The 20,224-nt window shown below is 51.1% G+C and overlaps 1 protein-coding gene across 1 annotated transcript in view; it reads left to right on the top strand.

Annotated features, from left to right (window-relative positions):
* Positions 1-19,657, top strand: part of LOC149334798 (phosphatidylinositol-3,5-bisphosphate 3-phosphatase MTMR14-like) — a 28,481-nt gene extending 8,824 nt beyond the window's left edge. The window contains exons 4-15 of the mRNA XM_089553669.1: positions 2,294-2,402; positions 2,529-2,598; positions 12,097-12,153; positions 12,940-13,036; positions 13,383-13,499; positions 13,980-14,053; positions 14,879-14,949; positions 17,078-17,152; positions 17,430-17,493; positions 18,955-19,117; positions 19,231-19,267; positions 19,589-19,657. Of these exons, the coding sequence (XP_089409795.1) occupies positions 2,294-2,402; positions 2,529-2,598; positions 12,097-12,153; positions 12,940-13,036; positions 13,383-13,499; positions 13,980-14,053; positions 14,879-14,949; positions 17,078-17,152; positions 17,430-17,493; positions 18,955-19,117; positions 19,231-19,267; positions 19,589-19,657 (1,003 nt within the window). The remainder of the gene's footprint in view (positions 1-2,293; positions 2,403-2,528; positions 2,599-12,096; positions 12,154-12,939; positions 13,037-13,382; positions 13,500-13,979; positions 14,054-14,878; positions 14,950-17,077; positions 17,153-17,429; positions 17,494-18,954; positions 19,118-19,230; positions 19,268-19,588) is intronic.
* The last annotated feature ends 567 nt before the right edge of the window (positions 19,658-20,224 follow it).

Below are 20,224 nucleotides of genomic sequence, written 5' to 3'. Positions count from 1 at the left end.
ATGGGCCCCGCAAGCGTAGCCCACACTGTAGACGACGCGGCAGCGTATATGCCTTTGGGATGACATACTTTATAATGGAGTTCACTGTCGGTGGGAGCAGTTCCCAGGCGCTATTTTCGATCTTATTTCCATTTATTTCTCGCAAATGCAACACAGCGCACAGGGCGCCGAACTGGAAATCGAATAACAGGCTTTCGTATTTACTTGAATAAAAAGCTGATATACGTCAGAGACGCATGTGTGGCCCTATAGCGCCCGGCGACGCTATAAAGCGCAGGCGCTGAGATCGGCGTTCCCGCGAAAGAAGAAAAAAGATCGACAGCGCGTGCTCGGAGCGCACGCCCGGCACGGGCAGTTCGGAAATAGAAGCCTGCCACGCTGGTCGTCTCTCTGGTGCTCTGCTGCGACCCCGCAAATCTTCAACAGTGGTGACCCGGTGAACCGTGCTTTCTATCCCAGCAGCGTCCTAGCATGGCGTACTGGCAGGACCAAAGTTTCGACCCGCTGCTCCCAGCGTTCCGGCCTGCAGGCGTCGGCGGGTGGTTCGCCCAACTGGAGGCTGCGATGTACCTGAACGGCATTACCATCCAGCCGTTTAAACACGCATTCCTTTGCGACATCCTCCTGCGTCGGCTCACCTACTCTGCCTTCGGCTGCCGGCCATACGATGAGCTGCGTGCGGCCGTCTTGGCTGACTTCGGCGCCTACTATGTTCCGCCACCGCTCAACGACGCAGCGGACCCGTTTTAGCCGCCGCCAGCCTCTGGCCCTGCACCGGCCTCGCTCGCGCCCACGCAGCCTTCATCAGAACCTGGCCCGCCTCAGCAGCCCCTCGCCGCCTCGCCGCCACTTCAGTCCAGCGTCTCCGGCCCGGCTTCTTCAGCACCGACCGCACCAGATGCTGCCGCATCGCTTCCGACAGCACATGCTGCTACTCCGGACACGCTAGCAGCACTGTGCGACGACTCCATGGCCCCAAGTCCGCAGAGCACTACTCGTCATCAGGAGCAGGATGGGAAGGCCAACCCGGTGACAGCAGTAACAAGCATGGCGGTTGCCTCGAACCCCACTTTGCCTGAAACAGTTCCTGACCCAGTGTCAGCGCTTGCTCTCAAGCCCGATCATGCCTACACGCGCATCAGCACTGGCCAGTCGCTCCGGACTGCCACTCCCGCTTTACCCAAACACCTGGCATTGAACCGAGCAACTTCCTCCGTCATCACCGCAGCTGTCACCGTTGTCTCGTCGGTCACACCTGTGCCAACCCTAGTGGCCGGCCCGCACTGCTCGCGCCCTACATCAGGTGCACCTGAGCCGTGTAAGCCAGCCATTTCCACCTATTTGGACGACTTGAAGCTGGCGCTACAGCAGCGACACGACACCACGATAAAGACCACATCTGTCCACGGAGCCGTTTCGGCCGCTCCCTTGCTTGCGACGGCGTGCTGTGTGCCAGCTTCCCGCCGGCATCAGCTGCAACGGTCCAACACCGATACACTTGTGTCAGCGGGCAGCACTACAGTCGGTGGCGGCCCGACCATGGCCTCCCCTGCCCCCATGTCCATTGTCAGCTCGGCACCCTGCATCATTCGCCCATTGCGCAGCAGCCAGGCTCGTCCACCTGAGCCGGCGTACTCTACCCGACGGCTCTGCCCGGCCCCTGACGTGAACTTACCGGACCTTGTAGCGACCCCGTGGGGACGCTGTTCCTCTAGCTGCCTGCTTGCCTGCCGTGGCTACTCCATCTCTGCCCCGTCGGCGCGTACATTTCGACGTTCCGTCTAGGCGGGGGGCCCTATAGCACCCGGCGACGCTATAAAGCGCAGGCGCTGAGATCGGCGTTCCCGCGATAGAAGAAAATAAAGATCGACAGCGCGTGCTCGGCGCGCACGCCCGGCAAGGGCAGTTCGGAACTAGAAGCCTGCCACGCTGGTCGTCTCTCTCTGGTGCTCCGCTGCGACCCGACAAATCCTCAAAAGCCCCTTTAACTGATGTGCAATTTCCTACAATACACGTCCACTTCTTGCTTAGTATTCGAACTTAAGATCTGCGGCACCTGACCTTCGTTGCGTGGCCAGCATTGTTTTCACATAACACGCAAGCCATTCAGTGAGGAAATCTGTTCCGGAGGATTTGTCATATGGGCAGGGCATATTTTAGGAGGGCGAGCTTTGCTCTCATCACGCACCCAGTCTGGGTGCAGCCCTGGCTGGTCTAGGGTGGAGGTCATTTTTAGCAACCTTGTCCGCACTGCTCTTCTCCGCAAATGTTGATCTACCTCTCTTCCTTACAGCGATGCTCACAAGTTGCGCACCGAGAAGCTCCGCGGCCACATGGAGAAGGCACGTGTGGCGAGGGCCCGCACGCGCTTTGCTGTTCCAGTCATCTTGTACAACGGCAAGGTACTCTCCCTTTCTTAAAAGGGAGCTTAAAGGAAGTGCGCTAGAGTACAGCCTACTCCCTTTTTACTCCTTTCTGAGTGTAGTGTCCTTTGTGCAAGTTTGGTGCACATATTTCTCCGTATGCAGAACATCTGCAGGTCGGCGACTCTTTCCGGCGGTCTGGAGATCTACGGGCGATCTATCGTCAAGTTGTTGGGTAAATATTACTTATCGTATTTACCGCACAGATGAAACTCGCGAACAACGTCGTCGATTTCGTCCAGCGGTCGTCGCTGATGTGTGCGTTGTTTGAGCGTGCTGTAGTCGCTGCTTGCCATTCTTGCGTACCTAACCATATTAAAAGCTAGGTAACAACGACGACACGTCAACGAAGACATGCTTGCGTCAGTGAGAGGAAAGTAAATGCGCTGCTGACGCGAAGTATATATTCTGTAAAGAGGAAGATGAGCAGCGGCGGCGGCCGCCGCTCCGCTAGCACGCGGCGCGAGATCGCTGGCTGGATGACCGAAGCTCGGACCGGCATTTTGGCTAGCTGTCGCTAAGTTACTTTCCCCGGAAATCCTGCTACAATTTGGTGGAGGTGCTGGGTACAGCCTTTGGCCAACGTCCTGGAGCTTCGCAGCAGAACGATCGCTCCAGCCATGTCCACCGACGCAAGCCAGTCATCTTCCCTTTCGCCTACGCCCGTCGTTTGCCCTGGCGCTCTCCGACAGCGGGACCCAGCCATTTTTACCGGGTCCGATGATCACGACGTGGAGGATTGGCTTGCCTCCTACGAGCGGATAAGCGGCCACAACCGGTGGGACGACGCCATGAAATTGAACAACGTGGTGTTTTACCTCTCGGACGTGGCCAGCCTATGGCACAGGAACCATGAAGCAGACTTTACCACCTGGTCTGCCTTCAAAAGAGCCTTTTCGGACATCTTTGGGCGCCCTGCAGTACGCAAGCTGCGCGCTGAACAGCGCCTGCGAGTGAGAGCCCAGCTGCAGGGAGAATCGTTCACGAGTTATATCGAGGATGTCATCAACCTCTGTTCAAGGGTAGACTCGTCTATGACCGAGGCGGACCGGATTAAGCATGTCCTGAAAGGCATCGAAACGGAAGCATTTCAGATGCTTATCGCCCGGAACCCTACCACCGTTGCCGAAGTATTCAACCTGTGTCAGAGCTACGATGAGCTCCGCAAGCAGCGCATTCCGGTGCTACCACCCTCCGTGCAGCCTGACTCGCTTTCCAGCCTCGCTGTGACAACCTCTCACAGCCCGCTACTTGACCAGATAAAAGACTTTGTACGTGAGGAGGTGGCTCGACAGCTGTCACTTCTTCACGGCGTGCAGGGGCCTCCCTCCAACCTGGATCCGACCCTACAAACGGTGATTCGCGAGCAAGTGACCGAAGCGCTACCACCTGTTCGTCCGCCGGTTCCCGCTGCAGCGCCGCTCACATACGCTGACGCCGTTCGAAAACCAAGAGCCGAGCCGTCTGTCTCGTATTATCCTCCGACGCCGCCGCCTGCTTTTCCAACCCGACCACCTCCTGCTCGTGTCAACCCTTGGCGCACCCGTGACAACCGTCCTATTTGCTATGCATGTGGTGTCCCTGGCCACGTTGCGCGCCTGTGCCGACGCCGTGTGCCACCACCCGTGGATGACCCCAGGACCTACGTCTACGCGGCACCACAGCCCCCGCCACGTCCGTCGGCTGCCGAACAGCTTGATGCCTCCGATCGCCGCCCGTATTCTCGCCGCCGTTCGCCATCCCCGCGGCGCCGTTCTGTTTCGCCACTGCGTCCTCATTCCCCTATGCGCCAGGAAAACTAGTTGCCGCAGTTCCCGAGGTAAGAACTGCGTATTCGGCGACAAGTTCAAGGCCTCGTTTGTCCCCAGCGAATGCGCTCGACGTTTCTGTGGAGGGCCACACCGCCTTGGCGCTTGTTGATACTGGCGCTGCTGTTTCTGTGATGAATGAGAAACTGTGCCGCAAACTTCGCAAAGTGACGACGCCGTTATCCGGATTTTCGCTTCATACAGCTAATGCGCAGCGAATCTCGCCTTTAGCCGCCTGCACAGCCAGGGTCATCATTCACGGTTCCTTATATACTGTTGAATTCGTCTTTCTCTCATCGTGCTCGCATGACATTATTTTAGGTTGGGACTTTCTTTCCCAACATGAGGCCCTCATCCACTGCGCTCGTGCCGAGCTCGAACTTCTTCCGTGCAGTGCTCCCTCGCCTGATACGTCATCTTCGTGGGGCAAACTGTCTGTGTCTGACGACATCGAGATTCCTCCGTGCTCATCTGTTCCTGTCCCTGTCTCCTGCCTCACCGCATCTGAGGCGCCGTCGTCTTTAAACCTTCCGACGTCTTCATCTCTCGACACGGTCTGCCTCTGCCATTCGCTGTGCTCACTGTTCAAGACGGCTGCACCCTCATCCCGGTCTCGAACCCTTTTTTGAGCCCCTGCATATTTGTCCGTGGCGAATGCCTTGGCCTCATTCAGCCCGTCGACTCTTTGCTCGATCCCGAACGATGCGCCGAGTCATGTTCTCTTGCTACTAATTCTCTTACTTTGGCCGCATCTCCCGTTGTGGCCACAGACGATGCCTTTGCCGATTCCGTCGACGCCAGTCTTGCCACACCGCAACGCGCCCGACTACTTCACCTACTGAACCAGTTTCGCTCTTCTTTCGACGTGGCTCAAAACCGACTCGGCCGCACGTCTACCGTGACCCATGAGATCGACACCGGAGCCCACTTGCCGCTTCGTCAACGCCCGTACCGAGTTTCGGCTGCCGAACGCCAGATTATCAACACTCAGGTGGACGACATGCTTCAGCGAGGCGTCATTCAACCATCCAGTAGTCTATGGGCCTCTCCTGTGGTTCTGGTGAAGAAAAAAGATGGCACAATACGATTTTGCGTCGATTATCGGCGGCTTAACAAGATCACCCGCAAAGACGTTTACCCGCTGCCGCGAATCGATGACGCCCTTGACTACCTCCAAGGCGCGGAGTTCTTTTCTTCTTTAGACCTGCGTTCGGGGTATTGGCAGGTCCCTGTGGCGGAGGCTGACCGTGCCAAGACGGCTTTTGTTACACCAGATGGCCTGTACGAATTTACCGTCATGCCTTTCGGCCTTTGTAATGCCCCAGCGACTTTCGAGCGAATGATGGACTCCATTTTACGCGGCCTGAAGTGGACCACGTGCCTGTGCTACTTAGACGACATTGTCGTCTTCGCGCCTGATTTTGAGACGCACCTTCACCGCTTGGAGCACGTGTTGACATGTTTAACTGCCGCGGGGCTCCAACTTAATCTCAAAAAGTATCGCTTTGGCGCCCGCCAACTGACAATATTAGGTCACGTCGTCTCTAAGGATGGCGTGCTTCCTGACCCAGCCAAACTTCGTGCCGTCGCTGAGTTCCCCAAGCCGTCGACTCAGAAGGAACTTCGCAGCTTTCTCGGCCTGTGTTCTTATTTCCGACGGTTCGTCCGAAATTTCGCCTCTATCATCGCACCACTTACGAACCTTCTTCGGGGCGCCAACAACCTGTCTGATTGATCACCTGACTGCGACGACGCCTTCATCACCTTACGTCGGCTGCTCACAGCGCCTTCTATTTTACGCCACTTCGACCCCACTGCTCCCACTGAAATTCACACCGATGCCAGTGGCGTTGGCCTTGGCGCTGTCCTTACGCAACGTAAACCCGGATTTCCCGAGTATGTCGTTGCCTACGCGAGCCGTGCACTGACAAAACCGGAATCCAACTACTCAGTAACCGAGAAGGAATGCTTGGCGATTGTTTGGGCGATCGGAAAGTTTCGCCCTTACGTTTATGGCCGCCCTTTCGATATCGTCACGGACCATCATTCCCTGTGCTGGCTGGCCTCCTTGAAAGACCCTACAGGCCGCCTCGCTCGCTGGGCCCTACGCCTACAGGAGTATGATATTCGTGTCATCTATCGCTCCGGCCGAAAACATAACGACGCCGACGCATTGTCCCGCTCTCCACTGCCGCCAGACGTTGACTGCCACTCGCCAACCGGTTGCGCTTCGCTGTCGTTTTCAACAGATACCATGGGCAGCGAGCAAAATAAGGACCCCTGGATATCTTCGCTTGTAAGTTTTCTCTCAAATTCCTCGGCGGCACCCGTGCCTCGTGCCCTACGCCGCCAGGCTGCTCACTTCGCCATTCGTGATGGTCTATTGTACCGCCGCAACTACGTCCCTACCGGCAGGAAGTGGTTGCTTGTCGTCCCTACCCATCTGCGGTCGACATTCTGCGCCCTGTTTCACAACGACCCGCAGTCTGCTCATGCCGGCGCCTTTAAAACATACACGCGACTCCGTCTCCGCTATTATTGGCGCGGTATGTCCACCTACGTCCGCAAATACGTCCGCTCGTGCACTGACTGTCAACGTCGCAAGCCGGCTCCTCACCACTCAGTCGGCCAGATGCAGCCTCTCCCTTGCCCTTCCCGTCCTTTTGACAGAGTTTGGATTGACCTCTACGGCCCCCTTCCTTACACTGCTGCTGGCGACCACTGGGTTATTGTAGCAGTCGACCACCTCACGCGTTACGCCGAAACCGCGGCACTTCCTGCTGCTACGGCACCACACGTTGCCTCTTTCATCTTGCATCACTTCATTCTTCGCCATGGAGCGCCCCGGGAACTGCTGAGCGACCGTGGGCGCGTCTTTCTGTCCGAGGTCGTGGAATCTCTTCTCAAACAGTGTGAAATCACTCACCATACCGCCACGGCCTACCATCCTCAGACTAACGGTTTGACGGAACGGTTTAACCGCACCTTGGGCGATATGCTGTCGATGTACGTGTCTTCCGACCACTCCGACTGGGACCGGATCCTGCCGTTCATCACCTACGCCTACAACACCGCCACGCAGACCACCACCCGCTTCTCGCCGTTTTTTCTCCTCTACGGGCGAGAACCTTCCTCACCACTCGACACAGTACTTCCTTACCGGCCCGACGTGTCTGAGTGCACAATTATTTCGGAGGCGTCCAAGCATGCCGAGGAGTGCCGTCAGCTCGCTCGGTCGTTAACATCCGGAGAGCAGGGGCGTCAAAAATTCCGTTTCGACACAAGCCACCCTGATGAGTTTTCTACCCGGCTCTCCCGTCTGGCTTCACGTGCCGTCTACCTCCCCTGGCCTTTCCTCCAAACTTCTCCCCAAGTACCATGGACCTTACCGCATCGTAGAGCGCACTTCCCCGGTCAACTACATTGTCGACCCGGTGACACCCTCCACAGATCAACGCCGACGCAGCCGCGAGACTGTTCATGTGTCACGCCTGAAGCCGTACTACGACCCGTGTGTGTTGTAGTCTCCCTGACTCGCCAGGATGGCTTCGCCTTCAGCCCGGGGGTAATTGTAAAGAGGAAGATGAGCAGTGGCGGCAGCCGCTCCGCTAGCACGCGGCGCGAGATCGCTGGCTGGATGACCGAAGCTCGGACCGGCATTTTGGCTAGCTGTCGCTAAGTTACTTTCCCCGGAAATCCTGCTACAATTCAGGCATTTCGCAATATAAACGACTAATGATCGTGAAAATGGTGTCAGTGCCAGCTGGTTTATCCGGTACTGGGTAAGGGGGCGATTGTCAGCTCCGTTCGCGAGCTGAGTTATACCAAAGCGCAACCAATTGCAGTATCGCGCACTTGATGTGGGAACTTGCGCACAATTTCACTGCCCGGGCTCTTCCTTCTGCATAGCAAAATTCATTGGAATACGCGGTATGTTAGGCGGTAATAAAGGACTTGCACTTTCCTGTACTATTTATTCAAGGACGAGCGCTGGAGTATTCCTTGCGGTAATGCATTTGCCACGCTTATCCCTCCACGCTTATCCGCGTTAGCCACACTAATTCCTCACACTAATTCACAACTAATTCCGCTTGCACAGGTGACTCCAGCGGATACTGCGTCCACCTGTGCCGTTCCTTGGTAGCTGGTAAGAAGACTCTGCATTCACTACCCTTTCCATTGGCTACCTTTGATTAGTTTTGGTCTTTTGGTCAGGCTTTCCTTTCTATTGAATGCGTAATACAATCACGGCTAAGATTTCTGAGCAACTCTACGAGCTGTGTGTGTACGCTGCTTGAATTTACACGCGCACGGTTAACGAATGCAGACCATTGCGGTTAGGCGCGCTATTCACTTAACCATTCTTATTCTGCATTTATCTAAGAAGCATCTATCGCTCCGTGCTATGCTCTTGCTTGGATTATGGATCCGCAGGGTACGAGCCAGCGAGGCCATCCCTTAAAGGGGCCCAGAAACACAATCTTAGTTAACTGTTTTGCCTGTTGATTGCATACAGTGAGTTATAATGGTGCTATTAGCGTCTGTAATACCGCGTACATGCCGTTTTTTAATATTTTAATGTCCTCCCAAAAACAACTTCATGGCTCTGATTGTGTCGCCACACAGTGGCGGGTTTTTAGCAGCGGATATGACATCACCTGGCGCGAGCTTGATGACCGGACAAACAGTAAATATACTGCAAATTGTGTGAATAAATAGAGACACATTTTGTCCCCTGTCTGCGTTTTATATTAGATCAACAAAAACAATTTATTTGTCTTAGATAAAAGCCCTGCAAAGCAAGTAAAATAAAAATACACCACCAGGGGCGCTCTGGCATAGAAACAACGCTGCCAGTCTCACAGAGAGCAGGCAACCATGAAGTACAAACTTCCGCGACGTGCTCTGGCTGGCTGTTCTGATTGGTTGCGCCAGGTGCCGTCATTGGGAGAGCGAAATAGGAGTGGGAAGCCCCGCCAAAATCGAGTTGAGGGCAGCGTTTTGTTTGCTTGTATTTTGAAATTTCTTCACTGAATAACTCCCGTTCCTGTGCATCGATTCCTGCAATTCTTTTTAAGTCAGCATCTGTATGACATAAAGAACCCACATGAAGTATAGCCGGTATTCCCCCAGGCAGTGTTTCGCAGCCCCTTTAAAGGGAAACTGCATAGGTTTTAGAAATCAACGAGATTAAGAGGGTCGAATGTATGAAACTTGCACGTAAAGCATGCAAAGTGCTTTTGAGCTAGCACTTGAAATAGTGAAGTAATCGCGTATTAAAATCCGGACGCCCTTCAAGCTTCTCCGCAGCGCACAACGCTAAGTAGGGGGCGGATGATGACGTCATCGAAGGTATTGGTACATTTCCAACGCACAAACGCCTGCTTTGAAGAAAAAAAAAACAACGCCACCGAAGGCGAACACCGCCGAGAGTTGTTTGGCAGCTTCTAACGCGTCAGGGCATGGTGCGGATGACGACAGCGAAATTGGAAATCATACCTTCCTTGACGTCACGCTGTTTCCCTGCACTCCTGCAGTGCATATAGGAGAAGCGCAAAATTCAATCGTCGATTACGTCACTATTTTAAATAACAGTGCAAAAACACTTGGCATGCTTTAGCTACAGCCTACATATATTTCAATCCTTCAATGTCGCGAAATTCTGAAAAAAGTGCTGCAGTTGCCCTTTAATGAAATTAGGTTCAGTACTAAGTATTCTTGCGTCTTTCGGCAGGCGCGCACATCAGTCGTATATAGTTTTTACGTGTAAACACATGACACGCCCCTCGCCGACAGAACAGTACCTGCATGCGCATGCATACTTGAAATAAGGTGCCCACATGAACATAGTTATACTGTGCACGTCCAGAACACAGCTGAACAATAGTCTCCTATTGGTCAGGCCTCTGCTACACTATCCCCGCGTTGAGGGTAAATGCGAAGATGGAAAAAAAATCCAGATACGATTCACTCCTCTTGCCGCGGTACAGCTTTCCCACTGAATGCGACTTAGAACTTTCATACAATGCGCGCAGAGCATGAATCCAAATTACAATGCCTTGCAATAAAACAGTGTCAACTGCAAACTTTTATACAGCCAGTTAAAAAGTCGCCAAGTTACACTGCAAGTGCTGTAGCCCTACCGAAATATAAGGCTGTCGATGTGTAATTTTTCCGTAGTACCATGTGATCTGTGTAGCTTTATTTAAATTTAATCGAAATATCGACCTCAGCTTCGCGCGTGCACTGGAACTTTAATACACCTTTTGCCAGTGGGCCCGTATGTAAGGACGGAAGTGCCCAGGATGCGCCGACGCAGGCTCAAATAGATCTGTGTGTAACTAGTCACATAAGTCCAACAATCACTCCATTTCTGCGTGCCAAGAGGCGCTCGTCTTGAATCACCCGCTCTGCCTCCACTGCTCGAGGCAACCCACACGAGTCGACAAGCTGACGCACTTTGATAAGGCGCCGGCAAGCTCACACTTCTTGTTGGATTTTGCCATCAGCTCGCTGTTGCGAGCTGCCGGAGCATTACTTTTAGCGAGCGCTCGCACGTCCTGTGCACTTCTATCCCCATTGGCACATCTGTTATGTAAGAGTGTGGTCTCAACTGCTGGGTGTCCTGTTCGACACAAATTTGAGCACCCACAGCAGTAAGTGAACGAACCTCTAAGTACTATCATCATCATCATCATCATCATCAGCCTGACTACACCCACTGCAGGGCAAAGGCCTCTCCCATGTCTCTCCAATTAACCCTGTCCTTTGTCAGTTGCCGCCACTGTATCCCTGCAAACTTCTTAATCTCATCCGCCCACCTAAATTTCTGCCGTCCCCTGCTACGCTTGCTTTCTCTTGTAATCCACTCCGTTACCCTTAAGGACCAGCGGTTATCTAAGTACTATACTGGCGGCGTTTACGTGACAGGGTTGAGTTGAGTTGAAAACCGATTACTGGGTTAATGGAAACACTGCCCCGTCGGGTCCGGCAGTCCAGTGAGCGAGTCCAGTCGACTCCGCTGCACAGGGTGGGTTGACTCGCTCGACCCCAACGGCAAGGCCTGTTTACATGAACTCGATAGAGTCGAGTCGAGTTTGCTTGTTGGTTAAAAACCAGTTGTCGGGTCGAGTAAAATAAGCGGAAGAGCGAGTCTAGCAAACTCACCTGCAGGAGGCAGGTTTACTCGCTTGACCCGCCTTTCTAAAAGCATGATGGTTGGGTTAGCGGGAGGGGAGCAGATAAATGCTAACCTTTTTTGTCGTGGCGTAATCTGCCCTTTCCTGCTGCGCTGTCTGACGCTTGGTGTCGCTACAGTCGAACCGGCTCGACTCGCTAAATCGATTTCATGTAAGCACGCAGTGGTCGAGTTAGGCTGACCTTGCTCAACTCGATCCCGTGGCTCGACCCGCCGCTGTCTGGTTCATGAAAATGAGGCTCCAGTTGACGCCGAAACAACTTTTGTCCGATCATTATGCAGTCGGAGTCTGTTTTCTCTCCAATTTCTTGCATATATTATGTATTCGCCCCTCCTGCTTGGGCCTACTGTAGGCCTGCAGTATGTTCTAAATAAATAAAATAAATATATTCACCCCCAGACCAGCAAGATTTCTGCATGGTAGTATGGTGTGAAACCTCAGCGTCACTATGTTCAGTGGTTTAAAAAGTTTATGAACTTGCACACTTTGTCCGGAAGATACCAGTCGCCATGGCCTGTTCATTTTATGCAAGGCGGATTTTTTTTCTCTATGCTTCGAAAATGTGCTTGCTTGGACACTGTTTCGACTGGGCGGTGTTCATCTTCAGACATCATATACCACCTAGGTATTCCAGAAATGCGAATCGCTATGCTTGTTTGTTTTCAGGTATCTGGGAAAGGCAAGAGTCAAATCCCGAGGGGTCCGAACAGGAGGGGTCTTCGGGTAAGCACATTTCTGTTGTGGAATGGCAATGACGAACAGTGATCAACAGTTCGATAAAGTTTGTTATGAATGGACTCATTTGTAGCACAGACACGTAACTCGACCTTTGTACCCACTCTTCCTGCTTATCCTGTGCCCTCCCTCAGAAATTTTAAACCTTTATCAGTCAGTGACTGACTGCGCTCATGCAGTCGGGGCCAAGGTGAGGACTGCTGTTTCTGCACTCTCGCTTAAGTGAGTTGTTTCGATACAGAAATCTGAATGTTCCGCCGGCCATCAGCACCTGCGGCTCAGCATATGACGTTTGCGTATAGCTTCACCCATTCTGGAGTCGCCGTGGTGGCTCAGTGGTTATGGCGCTCTGCTGCTGGCCCGAAAAACGCCGGTTTGGTCCCGGTCGCGGCAGTCCAATTTCGATGGAGGCGAAGTTCTAGAGGCCCGTGTACTGTGCGATGTCAGTGCACGCTGGAGATCCCCAAGTGGCCGAAATTTCCGGAGCCCTTCACTACGGCGTCCCCCATAGCACGAGTCGCTTTGGGACGTTATACCAGCGTAAGCCATAATCCATTCGTTCTGGTTGCAGAGTTCAATTTCCCACTTGTCGTAGCGCCGCTACGAGCTGTGCTGTCTGCGCTATACGCGTACAAGCGACCAGCCACGTGACGTTTTCCGCTATCGCTGCAGAAAGACATGAATTTTCATTCACTTCCGCAGCGCTTGTTAGCTTACCCAGCTTGGCTTCATTATATGCGGCCTCAGTTTTATGACGTCACCCACCATGTGCAGAAACTGCGGCCAGTTCCGATGCTGCTGCCACCAGCGGTGTACGGGCAAAGGATGCAGAAGCCGTTCCGGAGAAATATGACTCTGCACCAGACGAGGCGTAAGCAAATGGTCCGCAGCGTTGCTCTTATTTGCGCGTCCGCCAAGCGGAAAGGCATAAACATGGCACCATTTTTCCAACAATGTTGCGTATGAAGAGCGCTGATGGATGCGAAATTGTTTTCTTTGGTGATGGTTTGCCATGAAGCATGTAATTGTATGGCGTTTTCATCTACAATGTTTTGATCGTAATGCATTCCTGCCGAACAGGGTGCTACATTCTGTTCAGGTGTCGGTGCAAAAGCTGTGTTGTGCCGATGTCATCCCAACTGTCGCTCGGCATGTCGGCTCGTCACTCTCTTAATCGGATGTTTTTCATTCGCACTCTTGCTCAATCTGCATTTCAGTGGTGCCTCGCTGCATGGAGAACTGCGAAAGGAAGATATTCTGCTGCTCCAGGAAATGTCAGTTGGCCAAATCTGCGACCTTATGGTCGAAGGAAAGAAGGCGAAGTACAGCATGAAGTGAGTGAGACGTTTCGTTCCATCAATTCGTATAGTGGATAATATCAAGTTGCCATGACTTCCGAGAGCTTCGAAATAAAGAAGCAGTTCGGCGCGACGTCGATCTCCGTCACAGGGCCATTCGTTTCGTATTTCTCTGAATTTCTTTTGGGGCACTCGAATCGCAGTGCGTCTTGTGGACGTCTTGTCTTATTGTAAAATTTCGTTTATGTCTGCAAACTGTACGAAAGTAAAGGGCAGCGAGCCGCCGTAATGTTGACGTAATAGCCACAGTCTCAAAATGCGTTTAAAAGCTAGATCCATTTCTTGTTCCGCTCAAGTATGCCTACTTGAATTAAGAGCTACTACTGGGGCTAGTTGGAAATACATACTTGAAGGAATTGGTGAGCGCTATAAAAACACGGAAAAGGGACGAACACACAGGACGAAGCGCTTAAAAGTATGCCTAGTGGCCGCTAACGATTGTTTTTATTGATGCAGTGTGACGTCTTCCGAGAAGGTTGACAAGTGGAACAGGTACCAGGACTTCACAATCTTCAAGCTCCCATACCCAGGTATGATGGCCAACACAACCAAATGCAGACTGTTCAGTGCACACAATAAGCCGTCGATTAATATGCGAGCGCAAGCATTGCACTGTGAATCGCTGAAGAGCAAATGAAACTCTGTCGGTGCATTCCGCGAGTGCTGGTTTGTCCTTTGTCTGATCACTGCGTCTGCTTATATCTGGGTGCCTGCCCTCCCTGCTTCTGTCTACGGCAGGCATAAGAGCGCGTGGCCCTCGCGCTCTCCGTACCTGCGAATTAGTTCTGCATTCGCTACTTATACACCTTGCGTACACCTTGCTTGTGTACACCTCTCTCTCGCTTTTTTTTCATACATGAAACAAGTGGAGTTCTGTAGGAAGGTAATCGCATAATTTGCGCCCTGTGTTCAAAATCGGAGATTGACTGGTCATTTTGTCATAATGGTTCGTTTCATGCAACTGCTGATATGAATTCATTGTACTCCGTGCGACATTCCTTTCACAATTCTCTCATAGCTGCGGATTGAAGCTATGTTACCTACCTTAAAGCAAAACTCAGTCCTAAAATCAGCATATCTGGGCTAAATGTGGTTAAATTTGAAGCACGGATAATGAAGTAATGAAAAAGGAACCCGATCAACTTCGACACCATGAAGTGAAGCTGCTTTGGGAGTTCATTTCGTTTCAGTAAACGGATTCGTGTTCGGTTCTTGCATTCATTGGTTAGCGCGCGTAATATCTCCCGGGCGACATTTCGGCCCTTTACAAATGGAATGCCTAAGTTACATTAGCATCGTGCGCTGTTTTTTCTCCCAACACTTGAGGACTGTCTGTTTTGTAAACCTCGATCCAGGCTGCGAGTTCTTCGAGCAGTACAAGAGCGAGGAATACAACGCGGAAGGTTTGGTCTTCGACTGGGACCAGGTATTTTTAGTGTTTACGCTGGAACCCCGTGGTTGTGTGATCAGCATGTGTGGCTGCCGTTTCTTGGGAACTAGACACGAGGTATGCAAGTGAGACGGGACTTGCGTCCTGACATCGGAAATTTATTTCAGTTCATTACTGGTGCTTCGGCGTCATGATCTGAGCAAAAGTCTTCAGTTTGGTACCGCAGCCTTTTTCCCTAACTTCGGAAACAATGTCACGCCATGATCGCGGTACAACTGCAAAACAATCCTGGGCTCTTTGAGGGCTACTGGCATATATTCCACGCGAGTGAGCTTGAGTTGAGGGTAGTCTAAGTCCGTTTTCCCGCGCTTCGGCAAAAGGACTTGCCAGCGTGTCGGAAGCACTGACCAGAAGACTGAGGCTTCTTGTCAAACCTAGCATCTGAGTATACCTTCTCCCAACGTGGTTCTGCCCAGGTGGGCGTCTTCAGTTCCTGGTCAGCTATGCACTCTTGCATTGATGCGTACTCTCCATATGCAGGCATCAAAAGCCCACGAATTCGACACTCGTCGTGTTAAGTCCACTGGCGGACTTACTCGTTCCTCATTAGTATCGTACAAACTTCATTCATATCGTTCCAAAACTTCCTGACAAGACTTTCCTTGCATGTCATTTCTATTGGCACTTTGTTCCTACTAACCGGACATTTTCCAGACATGGGCTAACTCCCTGCTGCAGTCGTACGCCGAGAATTGCCTCTAATAATAGCTGTAAACTATTCGCCGAATCAATAACCCCTTCAATAACCTCTTCGAATCAATAGCGGGTAGCACTCTTTCTCCCTCGAAAACTGTAGTGCTCACCTCTGCATATTCGACCCTCAAATGACAGTGTGTAGCTGAATATAACTGACAAAGCGCGAAAAGAAATGTACGAGACACGTGCAGACTATTGGTTAACTAGACTATGGTTATTGCTCAACGTTACACGGAAAGTTGACTAAACCTCGTGAAAAAAAACCTCATGATGTCACCATGGACTAAGGAGTTATGGAGAATCGGGAAGAGGGCGCGGCATATGAAATGCCGCAATGAGCGAACCGAGGCTCTGGTGAACCGAGCTGTGGTCTGGTGAAGTGACAGCGGTAGATTTGAGGGATGCTTTTGTAGTCGCAGCACTAACAGCCTTCGCTTCTCTGGCTGATCTCGCCACCTCCACTGCGTGTCTACTCATATTTCTCTTCAAATGTTTGGTCTGCTAATGTTTGAGTTAATGGCGAAAAACCACACCCATTTAGCGACATCATTTCCTTGCCCGTCCTTGCCATGTATGCCGCCATACAGTCCAATACAAACAGTCAACACCCGCAGTCCTAATTATATCGCGACTCGCTTCTGTGCACACTCCGCTTTGTGGAGGCTGTATGCCCTACGTAAAGTAACAGCCTGTCCCCTGTGGAATTGACTGCATACTTCGGTCAGTGCCCGATTGCGCTTTTTCGCCTTCACTGCTTCTTACCTGTCTTTTTTTACATATAAAACGGATCAAATTTTGCAAAATAAGGAAAATGAAGGGCTGGTTTATATCGTACATAAGGAATAAGCAAGAGCAAACGAAAACCGGTGGTATGTTTTTGTGTGGCTCTAAATATCGAGAAATCTGTGGCACAACTTTTATCTGAGCTATAATGGAGTACAAAGTCGAAAAACTACCTGCCGCCGTACAAATTCATCACATCCGTATGTCGCGTATACTGTGCAGCGGCTGTCCAGGCTACTACTTTCAAGTGTATTTATGTCGCGCCCACTCTCGTCCATAACTGCGGATGCCGAACGTCCTGTCAAACGGAAAGCGCCTCGTAACACACCACCGAACGGTGCAGGTAGCGGCTTAGCGAGAACCCTCATATGCCATGACGACTTTCAGAACTGGGGCCCTTGTTAAGCTATTGATCAGACAAGGGTAGGAAGAATAGGGGCTCGTTTTGACATTCGTCTGAATGTCTTACTTTGGTTTCGTTGGCTGTCTTCATATGCACCTCTTATGCAGTTTGCTGAGGAAAGTCATGAAGTCCGTAGAGGTTTTCGTCAATTATAACGTTGTAGTTGAACAGTGAATCAGTAGTGTCAATGCTCGGCACGTAGCAACCACTTTCTGTACGCAGCACTTCATAGACGTCGAACTGAATGTCCCCGAAGACATCGCCTCGGACCTCGGAATTGATTGGACCACGTACAAGGTAAGTTGGCGTCGTTAATACCGTGGTCAGTGACACTCATTTGCGTTGCGTAATACATTCAGTATTCGCATGGTCGCGACACCACATTGCGACTTGCACATAGAAGCCGATAAAATGTCTTTTTGTGAACAATTAGCCGACCTAAGACATAATTACTTTGCACAACGACAAGCCTGTATCTTGTAAAAGAAAGTTTATGCAGTGCGCAGTTTATGTACCGCGATCCCATTTTCCTTTACTTATATTGTATCCTTGGATGATTCGACTTTTTTTTCAGAAGTGGGACTTGGTGCAGCTGACCAAAAATTATTTGCGGTACCTGCTGAAAGTAGTTTTCCAAAGTGAGTGCCGTTCTTTTCTCCCTCATGAATTCACGCTATACGTAGGGCTTACACTGCGACAGCTGCAGGTTTCGTCGGCTGCATGTTCATTTTCTTCTGCTCACGGCGATAGCTAAGCTTTTCTTTGATCTAGCTGTTACTCGGAAGAAAGAAAAACCCAAATAAACAGCTGTTGTTGCTAACCTGGGAAATAATACCTGCTTTTAATCGAGTCTCTTCAAACTGTCACAGCCGCATTTCGGTTGTATGGGGCAGTGCTAAATTCAGCGGCGTTAGGTATTCCCATGTTCCTAGCCTGCGTCATAAACGTAGAAGCCACAATTTTTTTTTTTCGGGGCAATGCCTTCGTCACTGCTTTTGCATAACCACTCTCCCCTTAAACTAGCTACGAAGAGGAGTGCTGTTCCTCAGAAGAAACTCCCTGAAAGTGTCAAATACGCTAAGCCTGCGCCATTACAAAACCCGGAAAGTAGTATGGTATCGTCGCACTCTGCACCTGCTCGCTTCGTACGTATCATACGCTTGTGCCGGCTTGCCTGTTTTTGTTCCCCGTTAGCTTTCAACTTTTTCTTTCGTTTCTTGTGCCTACTTCTGGGAAGAAAATAACTCGGGACATCGTTGAAGACAGAGATTAGTCTCTCTGACTTAGACTTAAATCACTCTAGACACATGGTGGTTAACTGCCGTCAGATATCGCATGTACTAGCATGTTTTTCTTTTCTCTCCTCATTGAGTTTCTCTCTCATTTACTGGACAGTTCAATTCGGCCTTTCCATTTGCTGACAACGCAGCGTACTGTGATTCGCTGTTTAAAGTTTTGTTAAACTGTGCTTCGGAGCCACCTGTTGTGACTCATTCACCCGAGCTTCATTATTGCACTTTTAATGCATGCAGGTAATTATGTCTCACATGGCGAGCTCCACAAAGCATGTTTTCGTTCATAAAGGTCAAGCATTAGCAGGTAGACACAAGTTGCACGGGTTATAAAACTCGCGGGATTGTTTGCTATTCATCCGTTGTCAAAATGCACTCGTAAAGGCACATGTAACCGCTTCTCACTTCTCCAAGGAATTCGAATTTTGGCCCAATAATGACTATTATACGTAAACGGCACTTTGTTTCACGGGGAATGTAAGTATTGCTCGGGCTATGTCACACCGTGGGCAGTTCTAGGCAAGGCGACAGGTTCTATCGCTGTCTACACTGTTTCAACCCCAGGACCACTGCGCAAAGCAGCCAGGAGTTAGCGACGATTAGTCACGCCGGCCAGAGCCTTTGATTAGCAGTCGACAGTATGACAGCTCTGGTGCAATACGAACGTGCTTTAGATCCTTTGCAGGAAAGTCTCGTCGTGGATGTCGTAGAGCCCAAACTTCTTCCTCGACCGTTGACAGCAACATCGTGCTCAGATTCGTTCACTATTATTCGACCCTTCTGAGCATAATATTCTCTCGTGTGCAGGCAACTCTGGCCTCCTGGTCCACTGCATCTCTGGCTGGGACCGCACCCCGCTGTTCATCACGCTCCTGCGCCTGTCCCTCTGGGCTGACGGAGAGATCCACGAAAACCTGTCACCTGCCGAAATGGCTTATCTCACCGTTGCATACGACTGGTTTCTCTTTTGGCAAGTGTTGCACCGTAATGACATAATTTCGGTTCAATTTTCAATAGCGCTATCTGGGCGGTCGTAGAATTTGATATTTAACGTTTCTTTCGGTTTTTTTTCTTCCCAACCAGCCATAATTTACCCAATCGCATCAACAAGAGTGAGGAGGTAAGTGAAGCTCTCCTTTCAAGACTGCGCTCTCCAAAGTTTTACTATGAGCCGCAAGCTGTGTGCGCCTATTGAACAGCCTTTGTGCATTCATCACCCAATCATTTCCTTAGCCAGGCGCATATAGCCGGTGCATATAGCAGTATAGTCCTGTTTTCTCATCGCACATCTCTATTTTCCTACTTTGCTGCATAGAATTACAATCGGTTCTTATGACATCTAACCCAAAATCTCTACCACGAATCCAAGCCAAAACACTGAACTCGTTCTGTTGGGGGTGCGAGTCCTTTCTGAGGCAGCGACGCATATTTTTTGTTACAGATTTTCTTCTTCTGCTTCAACATGCTCAAGTACATTGATACTGAAGACTTCTCTGTCCTCAGCCTGTAAGTTTCGCCGCGAGGTGGCCTGTTCTGCTGTTCTAGATTTAATCCAACCACTTCTGTATTGCGCATGCGCTACCCCGCGCAGGAAACCGAGCAAAAGTATGGACATGGACACATCGGAAACCAATGGATCCTCTTTAGGTCTGTACAACAAATACTCAGTTTCCCTCACTCTCTGAATTCGCACCCGCATTCGTTTTCATGACATGGCTCCAGGAAATGAATTCTTTCTATCCTAAGATCGCTTCTCTCATTTCCTGAGGACAGAATCGGTGCCAATGCGCAGGACAACGCAATATCGAGCTAAATTTTGCCATACTCGAGTGAACTATGACGAACTCATTCGCCGAACTACTAATCCCCCACGGACTAATGGAACTACTAATGCTCATCGATATGCAGGACAAAAGAATGCATGGTTGTGAGTGATGTGCCTTTTCTCCCTGTACAGCCGAAGCCAGTGGAGCGGATGCCGATGAGATGCAGGCCAACCCCAGCCCCAGTCCTAGATGCAGCAGCTCATTGAGCAATTTTGGCCCCGACGGACAGCAAAAGTATTTTCCACCCCCTG

This window comes from Amblyomma mixtum, chromosome 7 (assembly GCF_055824585.1).
Source record: "Amblyomma mixtum isolate Tamu chromosome 7, ASM5582458v1, whole genome shotgun sequence".
NCBI classification, from domain to species: Eukaryota; Metazoa; Arthropoda; class Arachnida; order Ixodida; family Ixodidae; genus Amblyomma; species Amblyomma mixtum.
The sequence above is the reverse complement of the archived record's forward strand: the minus strand, read 5'-3'. Positions and strand labels throughout refer to the sequence as shown.